Here is a 21,381-nt window from a genome sequence, read left to right as displayed (position 1 = left end):
TCCACTGAAAGACTGACCAGTTTTCTGGCTGTAATGCTGCTCTTTATATTTTCTTCATATTTGATACATTTCTAAAACCTGGGATCAATCTGTTAAGGTTATGAGAATATTTAGACAGTTTCAAAATTGACTTGGTTGTGATGAATGATACCAATTTTAGGTGGAAACATAATAAAAAGTTGTAATGAAACTGATACCATTTGATGTTAGTGGCCGTTGATTTAATTAATTATCTGAACATTAGTAACAGCAGATTCATTCAAAGGCTATTCTACCTCAGTGTCTTCTGTGGTTATCTTACAGGAAGATTTCGATAAGGAAGCGTAAACTGTCAGGCAACTTATTGGAGGAATATTGTCAAGTTTGATGTCTTCTATTAGTGTGTTAATCTATTTCTTGGGTTTAGCTAGAACAGTGAGATGCCATGTAACCCTGAGCCTAATGCTAGTGAAACCACTAGTGAAATGAGGTGAGATGACCAAAAGCTTGTTGATAGGAGTTTTAAGGATTGTTTTAAAGAGAGGTAGAAAGGTGGAGAGAGCGATGGAGGATATTTGAAAGTTTAGATAGACCATTTTCTAATAATTTGAAAGTTCTCAAGACAGGGAATTTTGCACTTTTGTGTAAGTGGATCAGTGGTGAGATTTGAGACTGTCAGTGAATTCGAAGTGTTATTTTAAAAGCAGCTGGTGTTGAGAATATGTTAAATACAGTGAGAGCCTTGCTGTAAATTGTGGAGGAGTGAACTCAGCAATTCGTGACTAATTATTTCATGATTAATGACAAAGCACCAAATAATTAATTTCAGCTGCACTCAGAACAGATCCTTCAGACGCTAAAATAAAACAAGGAACTGCAAATGCTAGAGATCTCAAACAAGAACAGAAATTGCTAGAGAAACTCAGCAGGTCTGGCAGAATCTGTGGGAGAAGAGTTAACGTTTCGAGTCCTGTGTCTCTGTGACTCTTTGGAACCCAGTTGCTGCCAGACCTGCTTAGTTTCACCAGTAATTTCTAGTTTTTCCTTCACATGCTACATAGTTATTGGAGAGGATTTGATGTATCCTATCTTTTTAATTTTAAAATTGTGTCTAAACATCTCTAATGGTAAATTTATAAAAGTAACATGCCAAGTTGATAATGAATGTTGGAAGCAATCTGAAGTTGTGAATTTGCATATTATTTAGTAATATAATGTTTAGGTATACTGGGTTGAGACGGGGTTTTTTTTTGCATTAAAAAAAGGAGACAGAAGTGAAGCTGTTAACTGCACGAATGCTGTTTGGATTTCAGACTGTTCTGCTGGTACTGAGAAATATTATGCCTTATTCTATTCATTCATGTTAAAGGAATTGACCCTATTGGTTGATTTTTTTTTGCCAAACTATTTCTGCTTTACAGACCAATGTTAGATGGTCACTAGTTGTGTAAAAATTGTTCCATGTCTCCTCCCTTTTCCATCATTGACATTGCTTCCTTTTGTTGACAAGGACCCAAGCTCTGGAATTTCCTCAGTTAAAGACTCCATCTCTCTTCTTTTATTCCCTTTCCCTCTCTCTCTAAGACTTTCCTGAAAATGACCCCTAAAGTTTTAGTTTCCTATGTAAAATTTGCTTTGCTCGGTGTCAATCTGTCTGATAACGCAACTATTATCTATGAAATACTTTTGGATGTTTCACAATGTTAAAGGTGCTGAAAAGCATTTCAAAAAGGCAGCAGAACACATCTTTATTGAGTAGATGTTGACTTTGCTAAATTAAGTAAACATCATACATTTTTTCTATTAGGAATGATTGCAGAAGATACTTGTCTAGCTTTTGAAAGGAGCTTGGAAATCAAAGGTGAACTATTTTCAAGGTTAGAACAAACGTATGTTAGAAATGTGCTGATGTTCCTTCAGAATATTGACACAAGGACAAGCATTTTGGATGGTAGTTGTTCATTAGAGCTGACTGCATTGTTAAGTATGCATCTTCCCATTTGGCAGAAGTTGCATGTTGGGCTTCCACTAGTCCTTCATCTGATCTGCAAGGCATGCAACCATAGGTTACAGCATAGAAAGAAATTATTTAGACAATCATGTCTGTGTCACCTGAATAGACTAACTGCCACCCCAATCTTATTTACCAGCATCTGGTCGATAGCCTTCCAGTTGCAGCTCCAGGTTTGTTTTAAATGAGTTGAGTGTTTCTGCCTCAACCTACAAACTGAGGAGTCAATTCCAGACACCCAGCACATTAAGTGAAAAAGTTTTTCCTCACGACCACTTCAATCCTGCTACCAACCAGCTCAAAATCTGTGTCCACTGGTAGCTGACCTCTGCTAGGGAAAATAGGTCTTCCCTTTTGCATTGTTTTCAAGCTGCTGTAATGTATATCTTGATTAAAGCACTCTGCCCTAAACACATTCACTCATACACATACGCACTCACTCACACTTTCATTCTCTCTCATTCACTCACTCACTCTCTCTCACACATACACACACACCCTGGCTTGTTGCACAAACTCCAACTGTGGCCTAACCACTATCTTGGATAGTTCCAGCATTACATCTCTACTATTGTTTATTCAGTACCTCACCTCACGGAGGAACATCCTATATGCCTTCTTTATCACCATATCCACCTGTCCTGTCACCTTTAGGGAGCTCTGGCCAGCATTCCAAGGTGTCTCAGTTCCACCTGTTTATTGTGCATTTCCTTGTTTTGTTTGCCATCCCCAAATACATAAATAGCTGCACACTACTTTGGATTGAATTCTAATTTGCCACTTTTCCACCCACTCAACCAAACTGTTATGTTCCTGCACTCAACAGCCACCCTCCTCACTATCAATTACCTGGCCAATTTTTATGTTGTCTGTAAATCTCCCAATTGTGCCTCCCACACAATGGTGTAGTAGCATGGCTATCACAGCATTATTGGAGCGAATGAGATAATGTCCCAACACTGAAATGGCATCCATTGTTAGGCGATGATCCTGTTAGAAATCTGCAGTGCATTATTTTGGATTCTTTGTTAATACATATGTAATCATCTTTGTTCACAACTTCACAGGGGATTTTGGCAAACTTCCTGCAATTGAGCAGATGCACAGCCTAAGTGATGGTAAGGGTGTCTGAAGAATGTGTTCAAACACTACAAAGTTATGGTCTTGAACCAGTGTTCAATTCCAGTTTTAGAATAGCCTGTTGTCTGTTTATATTGCTGCTTTTTGACATTGAGTAAATCATGAGGGCTGTGTAGATCTAATAAACTAGCCACAGCAATGAGAAATAATTTTGATCTCTGGGCTCGATGTACCTATAGCAAATATTTTATTAACCAGCACCAATGGGACCAAGAGTAAACTGAAGGGGCAGTAATTGGCTGGGTTGGATTTGTCCTGCTACTTGTGTTCAGGCATACCTGGACAATTTTCCACTTTAGTGGGTAAATGCCAACATTGTAGCATTTACAACTTAGCTAAAGTGTGGCAAGTTCTGCAGCACAAGTCTTCAGTACTATTGTTGGAATGTTGTTGGGACTGTTTGCCTTTGCACTGTCCAGTGCCTCAGGCATTTCTTGATATCACGTGGAATGATTCAAATTGGTTAAAGACTGGCATCTGTGATGCTGGGATCATCTGAGGGTGGCCAAGGTGGGTCATCCGTTTGGCACTTATGGGTGAAGATCATTGCAAACTCTTCAACCTCAACTTTTGCACTTATGTGCTGGATTCTCCCATAGTTGAGGATGATTATTGTGGAGCTGCCTTCTCCATTGATTTGCTTAAATGTTTGCCACCATCCGTGCCTGAATATAAAAAGGTACACTTCTGGTCAGAACTCAAGTCGGTGAACTGTGTGTCTCTTTGCTGCTGACTGGTGTAAGGAGCCCCAGTTAATTTTGTTTCTTAATACCAATAATTGCCCAACACTGAGATTTTGGGTGGGCATGTAATCTTAGCCCAAACCAAATAAGTGTCATTCTGAACTTTGATACTTGCAGCCTGACTTGTGCCTCCTGAACCTTTCAAGCTTGTGAAGAATTTCAGGCACACAGTGTCATCATTCTGTGATATTGTGTTTTCATAACCCCTTTGACTTCATGTTGAGACTTGTATGAAGATACAGTGTAACGTTGGATAACCCACAGACTAGCTGCCAGTGGATGTTGGTATTTGGTAAACTGGCATTTTGAGCTGCAGTGATGAAGGGAAATGTCACTATGAATACTGATATTCATTTTACTGGCTCACAGTGGATTGTACAACATCTTAAAGCTTTTTATCAGACTGGTTGGCAGTAACATAAGTTCAGCAGTTGAGAGAACATAATGTATGCCAAAATGTACCCTTCAGTGTGAGTGCGCCACTGTCTAATCATAAATAAAGTGTGCTATTTTCAGTAATGAATGAAACATGTTGAGCTAATTTTGCAGCCTTTGATAGTCTCTCAGTCTCCGGAGACATGTCAGAGAATTTGAGTTGGCACTGTTTCCGAGTTGTTCATGTAAACAGGCTGAAAGCAAATCTCCTGTACAAGGAAAATGGTATACAATTGACAGTGCATTTTTCAAATGCCAGATAGGGTCATGGATTTGTGAAATTCCTTTCTCTACTATTTTAACAACCGGAACTGTGTTAATGGGGAGTGTTTACATGCCAGAATGGTGCAAGTTGTAATTTCAAGGCCACTGCTTTTTAAAATTCTATAAAATAATAAAATGTGGAGTACTAGTATTAGGGCACTATTTTAAATAGATTTTATTCTTTATTCTCCGACCACTGACAGTGGCTGTAATTTAGTTTGTTAAATTTGCTCTCTGTGAAGTAACTGTGTATATGATCCTCATTTAGCCATGCTGTTTTATTCAACATAAATCCTTTAGCAAGAATGTACATGTTGATGTCAAGCAATGTTTTGCCTTGACAGGTTTTGCTAAGTTGTATAGAGAAGGGCAATTAGCTACAGTTCAGGAATCTTACCTTCATGTGGGATTGGTAACCTGTCACTTTAAGCTTTGATGAAAATTGCTTTCTGTTTTTTCCAACTTGTTGCTAACCTGACCACTTCATACCATCAAGTGCTGGAATCCCTTAAGTACATTGATTCAGATGACAACCAATGCTAACGACCATTGTTGATCACTAGATCATCAGTATTGAGAGGATAAGAGATTAAGTAGAAAAAAAGGAAGATGGGAATAGATTGCACAGTTGCAGGGAGAAGATTAGTATCGGAGCGGGAGGGGGAAGTGAGATGAGTGCTGTTTTTTTTTGTTTTCATTTGCTTTTCGCAACAATGGCTGTGTATTTGACTTATTTTGTTTCGACCCAGATGACAGTGTGGAGCTTCTGGAAATAAACTGGAAATATTACTGACTGGAAATAAATCTCTTAACTCCCTTTTGTTTTACAGGCCATTGAATATCACTGTAGTTTATGAAGGAAAGTGTTCACATTGCATGCGAATTGGGGTAGCTGTTCCACTATCGGGTACAGTGGTCAAGCTCCGGGAAGCAATTTCACAAGAAACCAAAATCCCCACCGATCAGGTAAACATGCATTTGATTCTCTTCATAGTAAGATTAGACCATTTATTTGAACTTATCACTATTATAAATCCACGTATTATAAGTAGTCTGAGGCTCTGTAACCTGGCGGAGGGCTTCTTTGAATTTTGAAGTCTTTTTGCGTGCCCCACGTCATGTCATCTTTAACTACTTTCTAGCTTTGTGGAAAATCCCTTTGTTGAAGTGCTGCTCCGTGGGGGTCCTCAGCGAAGTCTTTTTCTATTAACACAGCAAAACTTGGAGGGCTCCGCTTTTAAAAGGGAACGGTAGTCTCAGTCAGATGGTAAAACAGACCAATACGGCGTGCCTGGGCTTACTGCGCAAGGAACATTCCACATGATATCGGTGAACTGTGTCTCTTGCTGCGAGGGAATGCGTGCCTCCTAGGATCTTTGGACAAGCTCTTCAACTGAGGATTTTTTTTTCCACAAAGGAAGAAGGCAGTTAAATTCCACTGTGGGGCATATAAAGGGGTAAGTGTGTTACATTGGCGGTACCACCCCTGCAACTACCTCCTCTTAAAGGACCCACCTGCAATGTAGAGTTCTTATTATCTGAGAAAACTTTGTTAATTGCTTAAATGTCTTTTCTACTGTTCTGTGATTTTGGATAGTGATCTGGTACCACAGTTGAAATTAATCCTGAGGTTATAACTAATTTGCCCATCTCGCTTGAAGTATTGGAATGGAAATGCAGGAGGAGGGTGTGTGAAAACCAACTTGTACTGAATTAGTGAATGGCTTTCATGTTTCAACCTTAAAAAGTAGAGAGGTTTACCATATGTTTAGTTGCATTGTACCTTATGCTTGCTGCTAATAGTGTGGAAAGAATTTAAGTTTTCACCAGGATCCCTAAACTTGAAAAGTATAAAGTGATTCTTCTGCTTAATCAAGTACTCCATTGCTGAAAAGGTAGTTACATCATTAACAACAAATTTTATTTGTATAGTACCTTTCAATAGAATAAAACAGTCTATTATTTAATAAACTAAAACAGCTTCACAGAAGAATTATAAAATAAAATGATACCAATTCATGTCAGGAGATATTAAGATAAATAATTGATCAAAGCAATAGGTTTTCAGGGGCATCTTAAAGGAGCTCAACAAAGAGGTCTTCTCGGGAGAGAGGTGAGGCAGAAGTGAGAGCTGATGCAACAAGAGCCACAGCAACATTTTGCTTGAGCAATTAAAATCAGATGCTCAAGAACTGAACTCATGGAGTACCGATATCTAAACAGTGTGGAGCTGGAGAAGATTAGAGATTCAAAGGTGGAGAGGAAGGATGGCAAGTTAATAAAACAGTGGGTGGATGTGTGAACAAGTTGTGAATTTTAAAATTGAAATAATGCTGTATTGAAGCCACTGCAAATCAGCAAGAATAGGGATAATGGGTAAAGAGGACTTGATGTAAGTTGAGACATGGACAGCAGAATTTTGCATGAAGTCTTAAGTTTGGAGGGGTGGCCATGGGAGGCGAGTCAAGGGGAATAGTTGAATAGTCCAGTCTCGACGTGGAAAGAGATGAGTGTCTCAGCAACAATTGAACTGAGGTGGGGGCAAAGTTTGTATGGTTTTAGAGAGGTAAAACTTGACAATCTCAATAATGATATGGATGTGTCATGGAAGCTCACCCTGGGCTATGACTGATAAAGATGTGAATAGACTGTTTCAGTATCACATTGTGCTATGATGAAATTGCTGACTGGTCCAACAGATTTTGTTGTGGAGACCATACACACGTAAGAGATAGAAGCTGCAGTAGACCAATCAGCCCCTCAAACCTGCTCTTCAATTATTAAAATTATTAATATCGTGAGTAATCTCTTTGTATTTCAAGTTTTGCATTCCTACCTACCACTGATATTCCTGGATTCCCCTGCCGAATAAGAATCTATCCAAACCTCGCTTTGAAAAATTCAGTGATCCTATCTCCATAGACTCTGTGGCAGAGAGTTCCAAAATCGCACAACCCTTTATCTTTGACCTGAAAGATTAAACCTTAATTTTAAAACACTGGACTGACCCACAAGAGGAAACAGCCTTTCCATCTGAATCTTGTTTAGACTGTTTTGGGTCTTATATACTTTAAACAAGTTGCCCCTTGCTCTTTTGAAATTTTGACCGAACCTACCCAAACTATGGTGAGCAAGTGAAGCCCCATACTGTTGATGTTAACTGTCTTAAGGAACATTACATAAATTGCCACTTCCCGTTCCCTCCCCCCATATCACTATAAATTCTTCCTCATTGAATATACTTGATAGATTTTCAGCGTGGAGAATTCCAACGATTAAGTACCCTTTGAATGATTTGAGGAGTAAATGTTGATTAACATGGTTTTGGATTTCTCTTAAACTAAGATTGCACTTGTTGGCTTAATATTTCTGTGCTGTTGGTAGGCTGCTCAAGGTTTTGACTTGGCAATGATGAAGGTACAAATTTTTGTTTCAAAGTCAGGTTATATATCTCTTGGAGGGGCAGTTTAGGATGATGGGCATTTCCCTGTTTCTGCTGACCTTATTCTTTTGGGAGGTGGCTTTGAGCAGTGCTGTGAATGAAACAGGACTACAACAATCCTGAGTTTGAGTGTAATGCCCTTAAAATCATCAACCCACTTTATTATATTTGAATTGTCAGTAGTCATAAACTTAGTGCAGAACTGCATTTGAGCATGTTTGTTCCATCTACCTTATGACCTTGAGATTCAGGTTTGATTTGGTTAATAAACTTAACTCTGGTGTCAGAAGGCTGGAAATTGTGTATGCAGTCCTTGAAATGAGCTATTAAACCAAGGTCATGTTCTGCCTGTTAACTCAGTGGTTCGACTTGGAGAGCAGAAGTTTGGGAACTCCTTACCTTTTGAGACTACTGCCTAAAATTGGCCATTTGGCCCAACTGGTCCATGTCGGTGCTTATAGAGTCATAAAGTCATAAGTATGGAAACAGATCCTTCAGTCCAACTCATCCACGCTGACCTAGTCAGCATTTGGCTCATATCCCTCGAAATCCTTCCTATTCATTTATCCATCAAGATACCTTTTAAACCTTGCAATTTACCTGCCTCCATAACCACCTCTGGCAACTCCTTCCAAACACCCACCACCCTCTGCATGCAAAAGTAACCCCTCAGATTCTTTTTAAACCTTTCCCCTCAACTTAAACCTATGTCCTCTAGTTTTGAGATTTCCCATTCTAGGGAAAAGGCCTACCTATGCCCCTCATGATTTTATAAACCTCCATTAGGTCACCCCTCAGTCTCTGACACTCCAGGGAAAAAAGCCTCTGCCTATTCAGCCTCTTACTATAATGCAAATCTTCTAATTCTGGCAATGTCTTTGTAAATCTTTTCTGCACCGTCTCAAGTTAACAACATCCTTCCCACAGAAGGGTGACCAGAATTATATGCAGTATTTAAAAAGTAGCCTCATCAATTTCCTGTCCAGTGGCAACATGACCTCCCAATTGCAATATTCAATGCTCTGAGCGTGTCAGACACCTTTTTCACCACCCTATCTACTTGCAATTCCTCTTTCAAGGAACTATGCACCTGCTCCCCTAGGTCTCTGTTCAGCAGCACTCCTCTGAGCTCTACCATTAATCGTATAAGTCCTGCCCTGGTTTGTCTTGCCAAAATGCAACACCACATTTATCTAAATTAAACGCCACCTGCTCATTGATCCATCTGATTAAGGTCCCATTGTACTCTGAGATAATTTTTTCCACTGTCCACTACAACACCTATTTTGGTGTCATCTGCAAACTTCCTAACTGTGCCTCCTATATTCACATCAAATCATTTATATAAATGACAAAATGCGGTGAACCAGTTGATCCTTATGGCACACTGCTGGCCACAGGCCTCCAGTCTGGAAAGCAACCCCCTGTCACCAACTTCTTTCTCCAACTTTCAAGTCAATTTTGTGCTCCATGCAAGTTTTCTTCATCCCCTTCCTTCCAGCGCCATCAATGCGTTTTTCTATTCCTTTCTTGCAAATATTTTCTAGAGTCCTCTTAAATATAGTTGAGGCAATTAACTACACGCAATAACAGATTCTACATTCTAACCAATCTCTTGGAAGTGTTAATTTGCCTGAATTACCTATTTAATTTATTAATTTTAATTTATGATCCCTAGTTTGGTCTTTGCTTCAAGTGGAAACACCTCATCCTCTCTACCTTAATAAACCCTTCATAATTTTAAACTCTTATCAGACCGTCCCTTAGCCTTCCCTTTTCTACAGTACTATAAGGAGTTCAGGGAATTATTTTTGTGATCTGGCTAATATTCTTCCACTAACTAATCACCAAAAACCAGTCAGTCAGTCATTTGCTTGATTGCTTTTGTGAGATCTTGCATTGTGTAAAATGGCATCACCTTTAACTGTACAATTTTTTAAGTCACCAAAGAAATCTATGTGTTTTCTTTTTGTGGCTGAATATTGTGTATTTCTTCTGGTACATCTCTAGGTAGAGGAAGAGTGGAATGCAAGGATTTAAAGATTAGAATCGGATTATAAAATTGTATAGCAGAGGATCAAAAGTTGAGAAGGAAAAGAGGTCTAGCAGAGGATTAAAGATGAGAATGATTGCGATTGAATGGTACAAGTTGAAGGTGCCACAGTTCTGGATAAGTTGTACTTTTTGTCCAGCAGTGCTCTGTATCTCCTGCTTCTTGTCTTGCTCATTCTGTTGTCAGCTTTTCACATTCCACTATACCCAGTGTCTGTTTTTAGTGGTTACAATCTTAAATTTTGGAATTTTGTTCCTAAATTGGCCCAATTTTTCACATTCCTTCCAACATGCTTACGCACGTGTGCACAGCAGCAGACACACACCACCTACAGGGAGTAGGGCTCTTGGCCCCTTGAGCTTGCTTTGCAATTCAGTAAGATCTTAGTTGGTCTAGTTCCACACTCTCACTAACCCTGACTAATGTTTTACCCACATGCTAATCAGAAGTGTATCTATCTTTGCCTTGTAAAAGTGTTCAAATCCACTTTCTCAACTGCTGTGGATCAAAGAGTTCCAAATACTTCATGCCTTCTTAAAAAAATTCTCCTCCTCTGTCTTAAATGGATGATCCCTTATTTTGAACCAGGGATCCCTGGTATTAGATTCTCCAATAAGTGGGAAAGTCTTCTCCATATGCACCCTCAGGATCTTGTTTGTTTTAATCGAGTTGCCTCTTCCTTCCTGAACTGTAACTGATACATGCCTAACCAGTCCAATCTTACCTCATTAGACAACCTGGTTATTCCATGTATTAGTTTAGTAAAACATCTCTCAACTGCTCGAATGCATTTACACCCTTCCCTGAATAAGCAGACTAATACTATACACAGTACTCCAAATCTAGTATAATCAGTGCAGCATGTATTTGAAATATAACCTCCCTACTTAAGTGTTGTATGACCAACACAAGCTTTAGCATTCTTGCTATGTTACTTTCTGCATCTGTAATCTAACCTTCTGAAATTTATGCATGAGATCACCCAGATACCTTCTATCTGAGCTCTGTAATCTCTCATCGTTCAGATGATTTTTAAAATTTTTCCTGCCAACATGGACAACTATACTGTTTCCCATATTATACATCATTGGCTGCTTCTTTCCTCATTCTCTTAACCCATCTTTATTTGTAGTCTTCTTCTGTTGTGTTCACAACTTACTTTGCCACTTATCTTTTGTGTCATCAGCAAATTTCACATGTATACCTTGGTCCCTTCATCAAAGTAAGTTATATATTTAAATAAACTGTAAAGGGTGAGGCCCTAGCACTGCTCCTTTTGGCACACCATTCATTATATCTTGCAAACTAGAAAATGACCCATTTATGTTTCCTGTTTCCTGTCAACCAGCCAGGCTTCACTAATATGTTACCCTTTATCATGGGAAAACATTCTCACCTGAAACTATACACATTCACCCTCTCCTGTTTCCCTTTTGTTCAGCCTCTCTATGAAATATCTTGGGATCTATTTATTATATTAAATACTTGCTTTAATTGTAGATTTTTTTAATCAACCTGTTCCAGTGTGTTATGATACACCTTTGGAGTAGATAGAAATTGAATCTAGTCCTCATGGTTCAGTGTTAGGGACACTAGCATTGTGCTCTCTGATGCACAGTGCTTTAATGGACTGATAACTCATTTCAGTTGATAGTGCATTTACCTCTGAGTTTCAAGATTCTGGGTTTAATTCTGAGCCAAGAGGTCCAGGTTCAAGTCCCACTTACTCGTTTTGTTGTTCAAAAAAAAATCCCACTGGACTGTTACCCCCTGCTGCTGGGGCCAATATTTATTGCTTTGTCATTATCACATTTGTTGTTTGTGAGATCTTGCTGTGTACAAATTTCCAGCTGAATTTCCAGCATTATAACAAAAAGCTGGTAAATATGTTTCCTCCAAATTATTAACCTCTTTTGGTACGGCAGGTTTTTTTTTGTCATTTCCAATATTTGTAAGTTTTCTTCCTTGATTTGATCTGGATTTTTCAGATTGTATTTCTGTTGTTTCTATGTTAACACTGCTTGATGAAACATTTGTTTGCTGTGCCTTCACTGCAATACGTCATTGTCTGTCTACAAACTGGATTATGGATAGTTGGGGTGGAGCACTTCCTGAAAAGCAGCCAATCAGATAATGAGCACTAGACAATCTGCAGTCTGTAGACTGCAGTATTTTGTAATTGAACATTTGAAAGCAGGGTCAATTCTATTGCTGGGGGGGGAAGACGAATATTGGATTTGTAGCTGACAAAATACCAGGAATTCTTCAGCAACCATTTACAATGAGCACAGTCTGTAATACAAAACATTTATTTCTATCAGTGTTGTCACTTTTTATGTAGGGGAGATGGAGGAAGAAGTGAATGGGTAAAAAGAGCATTGCTTGATGCAATAATAAATATATATTGCTTTATTGTATCCCTAACAGCTCTCGCCTAAATTCAAACCGCGTTGTTTGCTATGAGAGATTACTCGTCATCCAGTCAACTGAAAAAGAAATCCCTCAGCCACAGTTTAAACATTGAGCACCGATATCCCGATTAGTGAATGTGTGGGAGAAATTGAGTTCTTTGTATTCTACCTTTCCAACAAATGCTGATACTATTTACTTTTAAAACAGTCAGTGATAATTGAGACCCAACAAGAGGAGCCCTTATCTCCTTTTCTTGAATGTGTAGATTGTTTTTGTTTTTTCAGAAGATCTGGGTATTAGGGCTCATACTGCATGAGCAATTCCTTACGCTCCTGGTATTAACTGTCTGATATTTCCCAGCCATTGACATTTAGAATGTTTTTGCTGAACACAACCTTGTCACTTCTTTCACTGTTCATCCTCTTGGCTGAACAATGACTGGTTTAACTTTCTACACTTACACCATTTCCTATCCAGTACTGCTGATTGTCCCTCTCATTCTCTGTAAGGTCCTGTTAATGAGATATAATTTCAAAAAAATGACTGTGGTAGTGTGTGTGGAAGAGCAGGTATGTCTTCTTTCAGCTTCTTCTGTTTTACTTAGGTTGCCACAAGCTATTTGATCTTCATTCTCAATTCTCTACTTCTCCAAACTTTAACTTTCTCATGACCATATCTTTCCTCCTTGTTCTTAGGCTTTCCTGTTCTTCCTCCTGGCAGCCCCATCTCTATCACTTGGCTTACCACACCTCCTTTCTCTCTACACCTGGTGACCATACCATTTCAGTTCTGCATTGACTATTATTTTTGCTCCTGTGATCTTCATTGACCCCCTGATTTGCTGGTTTATTATATTGTCCTTTGCCATTACACTCATCATCCACATTTCATTATTGGTCTTTGTTCTTCTGTTCTCTTGATGTTGGCCAGGTTTCTGTACCATAAAACAAGGACATTCTTATTTGTTTGTAAATTTTTCCTTTCAGTTTCAGTGACACATATCTACTATATAAAACTCTATTGAACTTCTTCCAGTTACTACAACCAGAGATCATCCATTATGGCAAGTAATTCTCCTCCTGAGTCCTTGAAGCCTTTCCGCCATCTTCGAGGCATACACCAGCATGTGATGGAATGGTCTTTGCTTGCCTGAATGAGACAGTAACTCCAACAACACTTAAGCTCGACACCGCCTTGGGCAAAGTACATTTCTGAATGATAGCACAATAACTGCCTTTGATGTTCATCTCCTTCAACACCAAAGAATGGTAGCAGTGATTACCATCTACAAGATTCACTGCAACAAAGCATCAAACTTCTTTAGACAGCATCCTTCCAGAATTGTGGCCTTTACATGGAATAAAATAAGGGCAGCTGATGCATGGAAACACCGCCACCTGCAAGTCCTCCTTCAAGAGATGTGCAATTCTGACTCGGCACCATATAATTGTTTCTTCACTGTTGCTGCAGCAAAACCTAGGTCTCACTTCCTAATAGCACTATGGGTTTCCCAGTACCACATGGAATGAAGCAGTTCAAGAAGGCAACTCACCACCACCCTCAAGTGTAATTAACAGTGTACACTGAATGGCCTAACCAGCAATGTTCACATCCTGTGAATGAATTAATTTTAAAAATTCCATAAATGACATCAGGTATATGAAACCAGCCACTTTCTCAAGTCGTTTTCCTTCATGATCTTTACATCCTCAGTCTGATCATCTTTCCCGATGGTCTTTATCTTGGTCTTTGACCTACTAATTTCTGTATCTCATTTTCCAGTTCTTCAGATGCTCAGTCCTGCTCTCATCACCACCACCACCAAACAAGAGTTGAATTCCTCTGTAGTTTCTGCAACATTGAATGTCTCAGTTCCTTTTGATCTGATGGAAAATGCTTGCCTTCTTGCCATTGGAATTTTCTCTCTCATTAGAATACAAATGTGAATAGTTTTTTTAGGACCTGGACCCATATTCACCTAGGCAGGTCTAGTAACTGATTTCATCACTGCTTTGCCTTTTTTCATTTCTTTCAGCGTTGTTCTAATTTCTTTCACATTCGTATTAATTGTCAGTCTTTGACTTGCAGTTAATTTTCTAATTTCTAAATTTTTAAAAATTCATAATCCTGTTAAAGTAATGGCTTCCTTTGATTTTATCCTCTTTCACAAAGGTTGCTTGACTGTCACCTTTGCTTGTACCTGTATTTTCCACATCTGTCTCTAACAGCTATTCTGAAGTTGTTTTTATCCTTTTTTGCTATCTACATTTCATGTTGTTTCTAAGGGCAGGGACCTTTTCTACCAGTGGCTTTCTTTGCATTCAGTTTTGTCTTTTTTGTTCCGTTCTTTAACATCTTTAGGTCTGGATTGTTCTCATTTCTTTAACAGACTACGCGTCCCGTGTTTTCATTCTGTCATCATATTTATCTGCCCTAATGATCTTTCACACATTACGTCTCCAGGTTTGCCAGTAAGTTCCACTGCACTTCCAAGTTCCCTGTGTTGGGACCATCATTCTTTTCTTTTTATTCTACTCATTTTTGATTTCGAACAGTGAAGTTGAGGGTTGAGCTTTGGACTTTGAACAGTAGCTTGTTTAACAAAAGGAATTAACAAAAAACGGTATTTAGTCAAGTTGTAAAGTTAATTGCTGATTGTGCTAAGCATGCTGAGGATGTTTCAGCACCTGAGGTGTATTAATGCTCAAGGACTGGCAGCTGATTGGATGTGAAAAGGGCAATCAATTGAGAGGCCTATACCGGCCACTCCAACAGAGAATGTTGAAAAATGAAAGTGAAACCATGGATTGAACTGATTGGGCAGTAGGGCAATGTGGCTATGAAAGCTGCTGGGTAGAGTTTTAGTTGCTGTCTAGTTATCCTCCAGTTATTGCATTTTGAAAGTTTTGAGAAAGAATCCCAGTCTGTGGACATAAATGAAACACTCCAGCGGGCTGCAGAATTGTTTACATTGCCAAGTGACTTCAGAATTCAAGCAATATGTACAGTCCCACCTGTTGGTGAACATCTCATTATCCCAGGGTTACTTGAAGGTTTAGCAGCCATTATTCAACACTGCTTAAGTGAACTGGCCAGTTACAACTTTTTTTTTAATTTACTTTTTAACTTATCCCTTAATTGTGTCTCTGTCAGTCTGAATGTCTTTGAGTGAGTGGGAGTTATGATTAAGGAAGATTGTATTTAAACTGTAACATTAATTAGGTTATCTTGTTTAATTATCTTGTGCAAAATTACAGTTAATAAATTGTTAACTTTTGTTTAAGCTGTAAACTCTGTGTCTGATATCTGTTGTTCAAAGTCTGGTTAGGAACAAATAGACAATTTTGAGGGTCAGTGAATATTTTAGTTTCACTATGTTGTGATATCTACAGCTAGTGAGTCTGATTTGGTTTGTCTTGCTGTCCCTATTCTGTCATATTCTTTCATATTCTTTCATTTATCTTGGCCTTTCCATTTGCTCTCCTTCACATTGGAGAATTTGCCATCTGAGGTCTTGCGATACTGTTCTGTTTTTGTTGCGATCAGCTCTGTCATCAGCACTTTGCTGGGCAGTCAGTTGTTCATTTGTGAAGAGTCTCTACTCCCTCCTTTCCTTCGCAAGTTCTTCGTTAACTATGATGTAGCACAGATGGTAGTCAGCTGTCTGCTACACAGCTGTGTTTCTCTGTCATTGCTATTGTGGGTCTTAAGGTGGTTTCTACATTTTGGTACCTGCTGTTTAATTGTAGTAGTTTAATTGCAATCAAGCTCCAAACTCTTGGTTCCTTATTCATTTACGTATCCAAAACAGTAACCACTGTAGATAATTTCATATCGTGCCCTTTCTGTCCGCACATGTCCTTCTGGGTGTTCTGCGACCACTTGCTTGTGACTGCTTGGCAGTAATTGAATTATTTCTGATGAAGGACTTTTGCAGATTAGATTAGATTACAGATTAGATTACTTACAGTGTGGAAACAGGCCCTTTGGCCCAACAAGTCCACACCGACCCGCCGAAGCGCGACCCACCCATACCCCTACATTTACCCCTTACCTAACACTACGGGCAATTTAGCATGGCCAATTCACCTGACCCGCACATCTTTGGACTGTGGGAGGAAACCGGAGCACCCGGAGGAAACCCACGCAGACACAGGGAGAATGTGCAAACTCCACACAGTCAGTCGCCTGAGGCGGGAATTGAACCCGGGTCTCAGGCGCTGTGAGGCAGCAGTGCTAACCACTGTGCCACCGTGCCTGAAATATCGACTCTCCTGCTCCTCGGATGCTGCCTGACCTGCTGCACTTTTCCAGCACCACGCTCTCAAATCTAATCTCTAGCATCTGCAGACTTCACTTTTGCCTAGTATTTTGAATCATGTTCCCAGAATGTATTTAGTCCCCAGTCCATAATAAATGTTGTTGAAAAGAATCATGTTGCTCAAGCTTACTGTTTTGCACTGATCAGGTAAATGTAGGAATGCCAATTTTTTAATTACCTACTTGTACTACAGGAGGAAAAGTAGTTGATTGGTTAGCAAGTTGTCTCTAATTGGCTGAAGCACTGCTATGGAAAAAAGGATTGGGAGCTATAGGCTGTAGTTCAGAAAAGTGTAAGGATTGAGATTATACCTTTTGTTTGCAGAGGTCCCTGTACATGAATTTGTCATGTCCTCCAGCACAGAAACAGATCCTTTGGTCCAACCAATCCTTGTCGAGCATAATCCCGAACTCAGCTTGTCCCACCTGTCTGTGCTTGGCCCATATACTCCAAACATTTTTTATTCATGTTTTTATCCAAATGTCTTTTAAACATTATACCTGTACCCGCATCCACTACTTCCTCATTCCACACACGCGCCACCCTCTGTTTTAAAAAAAAGTTGCCCCTCATTTATTTGTTGAATCTTTCTTCTCTCATCTTAAAAATATGCCCCATGTCTTTAAATTTCCCACCATAGGGAAAAGACACTAATCATTCATCTTATGTATGCCCTTCATGTTTTTATAAACGTCTATAAGATCACCCCTCAACCTCCTGTGTTCCACAGAAAGAAGCCGATCCACTCTCTCCTTTATAACTAACCCTGTGTTCCTGGTAACATCCTAGTAAATCTTTTCTGAACCTTCTCCAGCTTAATAATATCCTCACTATAAGAGGGTGACCAGAACTAGACACAGTGCTCCAAAAGAGGCCTTACCAACTTCCTGTACAACCTCAACATATGGTCAAAAGGTCTGAGCAATGAAGGCAAGAGTGTTAAATGCCTTCTTAACCATCCTGTCTGCATGTGAGATGAGCCACTGTGCTCCCCGCCAAATGCACCAAACTGGTTATATGTGCAGCTTTTATTTGGCTGAAAGGGACAAGACTTTTGTCTCATTAAGTTGTGCTGTGATCCTGTCCAAGTCTTGGAGATGACATGCTGTGTGATCTAACTATTTCCCAGTCTTTGGATCTTGGGTAACTCTACTAAAGTTTTCTTGTATAAAGTTTATAACTGAAGGCTGTAGCTTTGTGTTCTGTAGCCATTCAACCAGTAGTTTCAATGATTTCAAATTCTTTAATTGAATATTTAGCTGTTATTACTTGTGATTTTTTTTTGTTTCAGATTGTTCTAACTGAAATTTATTATGACGGATTCCATCGTACCTTCAGTGATGCTGATTCGCTGGACACTATTCATGAAAATGACTGTATTCATGCTTTTGAGATACCTGATGTCTATATTGGTCAAAGAGGTATGCTTCCGTCCAAGAGCTAAACCACAACAATAAGAGTTTGTTTTTGTAAGGCTCCAGTTAGACAAATGACCTAACTTTGTCACGTGATTATGTTTTATCTAAGTAGCTTCTGCTAAATAGATGTTCAAGACGTAAATGGTTATTTTTCTCAGACCTTTTTGAATAGATTTTCTATTCATGAAGTAGGTCAGTCCAGAGAATGAAAGGCTTAGTTTTCCATTTCTCTCACAATGTTACAACTTTGAATGTTCCCAAATTGTTGCGGTTGCTGAAACAAGATTAAAGCTCTTTCTGTACTGCCCCATCAAACACTACCAGGCTGGGTACAGCATTCATTAGATATGCATAAAGCTCCCCTCGACATTATCTGTTATTCTGCACTTCATAATTAAACCTGTAATGTGCTGTTTCCCATATCCGAAATTCTCAGAGTCCCTTGGCTAAAACAACTTAGTTCCATTCTACGATCATTTTCTTTCTCAGATTACAACTTTTATAATCAAGAGAAAGTCTGCTGTGTTTCTAAACTCCTGTTTCTGCATCCTTTCACAGGCAAGCTTACAAACATAAATCAAAACAACCTGACGTTCAGCACTGATCATAGATCCACAGTCTACCCCCATGGAGGAGTGAAACAGATAAAACTGGAAAGAGTGTACAGCAAGGGTTCAGGCTATGAGAAATGGACACTGCTGGTGTGTAACCAATGCTGTACTGCACAGCAAATAAAAAGGTGAATCGTCTTCGGAATGCAAGCAATATATTTTACATGTAAAGGTATTTGAATATTTGACGTCAACAAGTTGTGGTGCAGATATTTTTATAGATCGATTATTGTGTGCATTTGTTAAAGTGCAAGATATAATACCAGTGAGGAGGCATGTATGAATTGTTCTTCTCATACTGCAATATGCTTGGGGATGACTTGAATCTGTGACGAACCTCACTAAGTAACCAGATATGCTGGTTAATACTGATGAGTTGAGTAAGTCACAGTTAGCTATCAAGTGTTCTATAAGTTTGGTTGCTTGCTTATACCAAAAGTGAATGTTGCTGAAAAGAATCATGTTGCTGAAACTTCGTTTTACACGAGACAGGTCAAATCGAGGAATGCCAAATCTCAGACAGTCCTAACAATTTATACCCAGGTGAAAGAATGTTGCTTAGTTGGTAAGGTGGCTATGTTTGGCTGGAGCATTGCAATGAAGAAAGCAATGTGCAATTCTTGCACCCCATGCTTAACTATGTTCCTATGTCTGTTCGTAATGGGCAGAGTACCTGACCACTGCTCAAAATGCATGGAGGTGGTGGGTGAATTCGCCTCTAAGTCCCTGAAACAAAGGAAGATTTAATCACAGGTTGACCAATTGAAGGAATGTTATCACCATAAAGTAACAGTTGTGAGGAACTGCTCCTCCAATATAGGCAATTTTTTTTTCTTTCTGCTTCCTGTTAATACGCTGTGTTTCTTTGAACCAGTGTTTGGAGGAGTAATGAGCAGTTAGTGTTGGCACTGTGTATGTGTGGGTGTTGGAGAGTCAGAGAGCAGCTAAAAGTAAGGCAATTACAAGAATTCCCCTCAACTGCTTCTTACCAGCAGCTGAAGAGCTTTTTTCCTCGGTCACAATATGGGTTTTGGCCATCACTATGCTTGAATGGAGCCACTAGGTCTGTATTGCTTTTTAGAGTCTGATTTGAATACAGACTGAGAATTTGCCAAAGGAGCAACTGTCTTTGCTCACTTTCTCTGAAATCCCCTCTTAAGGATTTGAATGAAAATCCAAGTGGAGAGTTTTTAAAGGCAAGCTCTGAATCTAGACACTTGCTGCAGGAAAAGAAATCAGCCAGCCAAAACTGATTCAACCGTTGCAGCGTCAAGGAAAAGAACCCCAGCCTGTCCAATCTTTCCTCATTGTTCATACCCTCCAGCCCAGGAAGCAACCTGGTAAATCTCATCTGCATCCTCTCTAGTACAATCTAATCTTTCATTCTACTATGGTGACCAAAGCTGTACATAGTACAGTTGTGTCTAACCAGTGTTTTATACAAATTCCAATGAACCTCCTTGCTTTGTATTCTGTGCTTCCACTTATAAAAGCAAGTATTCCGTATGTTGTTTTATCTATCATATCTAGTTGATGTGCTACCTTCAGGGATCTTTGGATATGCATGCTAACTAACGTTCTTCTGATTACAGTGCTTTCCAGGGTCCTCTAATTCGTCATATAATTTTTTGTCTTGTTTTTCCTCTCCAAGTGCATCACCTCATCTGCATCGAATTCCATTTGGTACTGCTTTGCCAAATTGATATCCTCCTGCAGTTTACTGCTATCCTCACTATTTACACCCCATCAATCTCCGTGTGATCCACAATCAAGTTACCTACATTTAAATCCAAGTTATTGATGTAAGCGATAAACTGCAAAGACCCTGGCACTGAACCTGTGGAATCCCATTGAGAACAAAATTCCAGTGATAAAAGCATCCTTGTACTAGCATCCTGCCTTTCCGCCTGTTTTGGATCCAAATGTCATTTTGCCTTGGATCCCATTGGTTCTTACCATCTTGACCAGTCTGGTATGAGATACCTCATCAAAAACCTTGCTAAAGTCCACATGATTTTATAACCCTCTACCTCCTACGCTGCAGTGAAAAAGGTTCCAGCCTATCCAGTCTCTCTGTGTAATTCAAACCCTCCGGTCCCAGTGACATCCTTGTAAATCTTTTCTGCACCCTCTCCAATTTAATAATATCCTTTCGATAGCAGGGTGACCAGAATTGTACGCAGTACTCCAAAAGTGGCCTCACCAATATCCTGTACAATCACAACATGGCGTCCCGACTCCTATACTCAACAGTCTGAGCAATGAAGGCAAGCATGCCAAATGCCTTCTTTACCACTCTGTCTGCCTGTGACACAACTTCCAAAGAGCAATGCACCTGAACCCCCATGTCTGTCTGCTCAACAACAATCCCCAGGGCCCCTACCATTAACTGTATAAGTCCTGCCCTTGATGGTCTTACCAAAATTCAATTTATGCTAACTATCTCTGCTTATGATTTGGAGATGTCGGTGTTGGACTGGGGTGTACAAAGTTATAGTCCCTATAACCTGGTGTTGTGTGACTTTTAACTTTATCTCTGCTTAATCAGTGTT

At 39.4% G+C, this 21,381-nt stretch overlaps 1 protein-coding gene across 2 annotated transcripts in view; it reads left to right on the top strand.

Moving 5' to 3' along the window:
• Positions 1-21,381, top strand: part of usp31 (ubiquitin specific peptidase 31) — a 133,484-nt gene that overhangs the window by 70,532 nt on the left and 41,571 nt on the right. For both annotated transcript variants that reach the window (XM_060840732.1, XM_060840730.1), the window contains exons 5-7: positions 5,403-5,538; positions 18,092-18,221; positions 18,777-18,957. In XM_060840732.1, coding sequence (XP_060696715.1) covers positions 5,403-5,538; positions 18,092-18,221; positions 18,777-18,957 — 447 coding nt within the window. The remainder of the gene's footprint in view (positions 1-5,402; positions 5,539-18,091; positions 18,222-18,776; positions 18,958-21,381) is intronic.

This window comes from Hemiscyllium ocellatum, chromosome 20 (assembly GCF_020745735.1).
Source record: "Hemiscyllium ocellatum isolate sHemOce1 chromosome 20, sHemOce1.pat.X.cur, whole genome shotgun sequence".
Taxonomy (NCBI): domain Eukaryota; kingdom Metazoa; phylum Chordata; class Chondrichthyes; order Orectolobiformes; family Hemiscylliidae; genus Hemiscyllium; species Hemiscyllium ocellatum.
The sequence above is the reverse complement of the archived record's forward strand: the minus strand, read 5'-3'. Positions and strand labels throughout refer to the sequence as shown.